The 5,115-nt window shown below is 40.8% G+C and overlaps 1 protein-coding gene across 1 annotated transcript in view; it reads left to right on the top strand.

Annotated features, from left to right (window-relative positions):
• Positions 1-503: 503 nt before the first annotated feature.
• LOC104073798 (outer dense fiber protein 2-like) overlaps positions 504-5,115 on the top strand; it is a gene marked incomplete at its 3' end in the record, with an annotated part of 9,920 nt that continues 5,308 nt past the window's right edge. Inside the window, exons 1-5 of the mRNA XM_009573719.1 lie at positions 504-611; positions 2,012-2,137; positions 2,785-2,955; positions 3,882-4,048; positions 5,094-5,115. The exon at positions 5,094-5,115 is cut by the window's right edge and continues 132 nt beyond it. Coding sequence (XP_009572014.1) covers positions 504-611; positions 2,012-2,137; positions 2,785-2,955; positions 3,882-4,048; positions 5,094-5,115 — 594 coding nt within the window. The remainder of the gene's footprint in view (positions 612-2,011; positions 2,138-2,784; positions 2,956-3,881; positions 4,049-5,093) is intronic.

The raw sequence follows: 5,115 nt of genomic DNA, 5'->3' as shown, positions 1-5,115 counted from the left end.
AAAGCTTTTAAGCATTTGTTTAACTTCAAAAAGACACTTAAAGTTAAGCACATATGAAAGAGTTTACAGGTTCAGGGTTCTAGGATGGAAGGATCTGATGGTTTCCTGTTGATTTTTCTTAACTAAACTGTTAAATTAATGCTTCTCTTTATAATCAGATTGTGTTGGTTACTGGAACCCTTGATTTTCTCATTTGTTCTAAGACTTTGAACTCCAATGACTCTTACAAACACCTGCTGTCAATCCAACTGTATTTGGTCTTTAATAACCATGTTAAAAGCAGAAAATACCAGAAGCAGAGAAGTTATTTGTATTAATCCTGGCTTTACAGCAAAATAGCGTGCAATTCAAAATGGCAGATGCTACTGAAAGAAAGCTCAAACTTTAACCAAGGCTGGCCATTGTTGCTTTCTGGCACAGAGGGAAATGTTGTTATTTCCAGTTTCCTTATTCACAGGTTTCCTTTCATTGTATTGCCCTTTCCCGTTTGTGGGAGAAGAGCCATGAAGAACCGTTCCTCATCTCCCCCTTTGCACGTCCATGTGGATGAAAACACCCCTGTCCATGTCCATATTAAAAAGAGTCAGAAAAGCACACCTGCAAAATGCCAGGTAGGAGCGTGTAGCTGGGTGTTTGCAAGGGCTACAAAGAGGAAGGTGAACGGTCCTAGAAGCACCACAAAATCTTCAAGGTCTGTTTTACTGTTGTATTAGAACTGTGAGACTTGAATTTATATTCAATGGTGAATTTTCAGTAACACATCTTCTGTGTTGAAGACGATTTAAGTATGATATTGAATGTATAGTTATTTTTCATGTTCAAGTGTGTGATTGTGAGGAGTTTTGCTTCCAGTGTGATGGGGTTTGGGGGAATTTTTTGCTTTTATTTCCTTAATTTGTGTCCCGATAATGGTTTTTCTTTGGCTTCATCCCTGGTTTTGTAGGAAAGGTTTGGGGAAAGGTAATATCTAGGTGTTTCAAATTCCATCTTGACTGTATTAAAATAAATGCATTTAGAAAAAAAGAGTCTGGATTCAAACCATCTCCTGGCATTAAGCACCTTCTCAGTCCGCTGAGCTATGCAGCAAGGAGGATCTCTTCATAGCCTTATCCACAGTAGGTAGAAGGCAATACCAAAGTTGAGTTTCTAGCTATGTCATACCCTCTTTTGTAATTGGGTGTTTATGTAAAGTTGTTCTCAAAAGGTGATGGAGGTTGCTAGCTCATTCTTCCTTACATGCAGACATCCTGTTCTAAGCCCTCTATTAATTTTGTGTTTGCTAATGGCAAATATCATAATGGGCTAGGGCCTGACAGTGAAATCAATGACTCCTATTAATTAATTGCCTGTAGGGAATATTTAGAACATCTGATTTTTTCCTAAGGTTAGAATTGTGCAAAACCACTTTAACTTTCCTTCAGTTAGAGCTCCTCGAGTTCAAGACAAATAAATGTGGATCTATTAGTTGACTGCGAAGCAGGGAAAATGCTTCAGGGGCTTTTCATAACCCATCACACTGCACTGTTCTTTTTTCTCTGGTAGTGCTGATGTCAAATGATAGAGGTGCTCTTCTGTGAGATGAATCTGGAATGGAGAAGGGATCTCCCAGGTTGTTCCTTCTTCACATGAATGGGTTGTATTGCGGTATTTTTTTGTGTATCTCCATTCAGAGGAGACTTCCTTCCCCCAGCCCCAATCTCCCACCCCTGGCCTGCTGGGTAAGGCTCTCATCACATCACAAGTGCCGGTATCCCAGTGAGATAACAGAGTTGCTATGTGATAGACAAGAATGTACTACATCTAGCCGTACTGTCAACTGAATGTGCAATAACCTTTCCTTCTGGCTGGTGTTAGCGTCCTCTGATAGCTGCTGGCTCGTCTTATCTGATGTATCCTGTGAAACACTATGTGATATTTTTGTGTGAATGATCCTTCATTTGGTTTTGCAGCACTAATAATTGTAAATGCTTCTTTAAGAGTCTGCGATTTATTTTATTTTCTCTTTCTTTAGCAAAAGCACAAACAGAAAACGAAAGGGGATACTGTGAACATGTGCCGAGCTGTCCGGCTGAAAACTAAGGCCCCCTGGATGCCCCCAGGCAAAACGTCTGTCCGGGAGTCCACCTGCAAATGGGAGGTATAGCTGTTTTTGCTCTTTAAAACAGACTTTCAGGTTTATCTGAGATTGAAGAGAGCAGCTGTGTAGTGAGGGAGCTGGGCTGGTCTGAAAGAAGGCTGCTGTCACCTACCATCCATTTTAAGTGTCTTCTATAAATCTTTTTCACTTTTTAACATAGAAAAATTGGAAATTAATTAGCAGCCTATGGCTATACCATGACTTTCTCCCTCTAGAAGCCAGACAAATTTCTTTGTTTATTGTAGTTTTATTAGTCCCCTGCAAGATCTCACCTGGAGGCACAGCAAGGGACTGCTGTTTTTAGTCTCTTCTGAAGCATGGAGCATTTGTGTAGTATTGTGTAATATTTTCTTTCTCATGACTTGATAGTTTTGCCTTTTGTATTCCTTCCTTCCTAGATGAGAATTTGAACTTCCATTATTTTTTATTCTTTTTCTGTTCTAGTCTTTCTGCATTCTTGACCTTTCCCTGATGGAAATGAAAAGAGCTGCTTACAAATGTTTTTTTCCTTACTAGTCTTTATTGCAGTGATGGGACCTGGTCTCTGTTTTTGGCAGAGTTAGGGTTAGAATACTGTTAGTTAGGGTTAGAATGCTGTTTACAACTTTATACTAAAAAAATTATGCCCTTTCTTGCTTTTCTACCAGGGACCCACTCACCGCCTAGAAATTACACCTCCAGATTCAGAAAAAATGCTGTCAGAATTGCGCCTGAGTGACCTCTCTACAGATGAGGCAGATGCTGTTTGCTGCAAAATGAACGAATATGAAAAGAAGATAGATAGCCTGATGAATGTGGTGGGAACGCTGAAAAATGAGGTGAGGAGACAGTGTAAAGACCTGCTGACTTTGGCTTTATAGCTGATTTTTGGCAAAGGAAGCTGGAGGTTGGAGTCAAGTCTTGGTGCAATGGAAGGCTACCCAGGCCGTTGGTAGCTTGCTTAAAAGATAAAATCAATCTGAGTTGTTTAGAAGAGCTGAACTATCCTAGTGAGATCTTAAGCCCTACTATGAAACATTTTAAAACATTATCCATTTAATAAGGTATTGCTGTGCTTCAGTTTCCAAATAATCTGTCTTCTGTACCAGAGTCCTTTCTGAAGTAGTTCAGCCCCCCTCTATGTACTCTCTTCTTTCACATCTTCAACTGTTTGTAGTGCTCTTAACTGCCAAATGAGATGCGCATGTCATTCATGAGGAGCAGTAGTCAACTTCTGAGCCCCATTCAGCTCTTGAGTAGTCTGTACGCAACTCCAATCACGCTACCAGCAGTGACACTGAGCTGCCACAGAACCTGCTGAGTAATCCAAAATGGGTAGATGGAAACAAAATGCCAGGGACTATTTAGTTTGATTTCACCCAGTTTCCTGGATCCACAAAGCAATAGTGGAGCAATGGGAGCTGTCTCCAGCATGTGAACTGCTACCAGAGCTCCTTTCCTGCCATGTTTGAGGTCTGTCACGTCTCATGGCTGATGACGATTTTTGGTATGTGACTTAGAGACAGGACACTTGTGTCTCCCTGTGTTTGTGGGATGGGAGGTATTTCCAGGCAATAAGTGAATTATGCCCTTTGTGCACCGGAATAGCCTGGAAGTATCTAGGCGAAGGGGAAAAAAAAAAAAGCATGGTCTTTTGTTGTTTGGTGCAGTTGAATAGCTGGTTCACTGGTTTGAGATGTGGATTCTGTGTATCACTTTAAAAGCACCTGGTTTGTCTTAAGTTCTATTTAAATATCTTTATCAGGCCAAGCTGCAGAAAAAGGAGGAACAGCAGCAATTGACAAAGCGTCTCCTTGAGGAGCAGAAAGAAGAACTGAATGAGGTCACACAAGAGCTGGTAGAAACGGAACATGAGAATACACTGCTCAGGCGCAATATTGAGCGCATAAAGGAAGAGAAAGACCTGACTGTGTAAGAAAGCTCCAGTTCTCCATTGTTACTGCAAGTAGTGGTATTTACAGTGCACCTACCTCCTTTAATGCTGACATTATTTGAGGTTGTAGTTTGTACCCTGGGTTGCAGTGCTGCTGAAGAACTGATGTTCTTGAATTTTTTTTTGTCACCTTTTAGAAGGGGGACTTCAGCTGGCAACAGCTGCAGAGAAGGGCTCTAGCATGATTACTGGAATGGAAAAGACTACTCTGAGAGGAACCTGGGAGCAGTTGGCTTGTGTGGCCTACGGAGGGTCATCCTAGCTCTGCAATTAATATTTTGAAGGTTAAGAGATGGTGTTTGAATTGGGATAGTATTAGTAGAACAACAAATGAATAAAGATGGAGCTGAAAACTAGAGGGGAATCTTTGGTCTTTATGCAAATCATACTGAGGCAGGAGTTGACAGCCCCTGAGAGGACTGAACCATGTTTTTTATTCTTAGTGACCCTGAAGGTCTCCAAGTCTGACGTTTTTGCATCTGCTTTGTATCTAAAGAATTAGGGAAGTTTGCGTCACCAGGGGGACACTAGTATTTTAAGAGAGTTTTATTTTTTCCTTAGGAAAGATCACTTGAAAGTTAATACTGTGTATTCCTTTTTCAGAAAACTTTGTGAATACTTCTGAGATTACAAGGTCTGGCTAAAAACTTTGAGCTGTATATCTTGGTGTGCTTTCCTGTTTCATGTTCAGCCATTTGAGTCTTATTTCTGGTGTGGCGTAAGTGCCCAGGAAAAGTGTAACATTGTATTTTGGGTTTAATAGTGTGTGCAGGCTTTGGTATAAGCCCGATAAATTCCTGTTTTGTAGCTGTGGTCGTAGCACGCTCCTGGGGTCTATTTACTGGCTTCTATGAGAACAACTTCCACACTGAAAGAGGGTGACCTTAAGTAGTGTTTGCGTAGAGCTTTTATCCTCTGATTCGAGGGTTTTTATGAGTTTTAACCCAATCAACTATATATCAATAGTGACTGGTACAGCTGTCAAAGCTTCTTGTTTCTCTGATGGCTGAATTCTCATTACAGGCTACAGAAAAAGTACTTGCAG

The sequence above is a fragment of the Fulmarus glacialis genome, unplaced genomic scaffold, assembly GCF_000690835.1.
Source record: "Fulmarus glacialis isolate BGI_N327 unplaced genomic scaffold, ASM69083v1 scaffold2193, whole genome shotgun sequence".
Taxonomy (NCBI): Eukaryota; Metazoa; Chordata; class Aves; order Procellariiformes; family Procellariidae; genus Fulmarus; species Fulmarus glacialis.
This window is presented reverse-complemented; position numbering and strand designations above follow the sequence as displayed.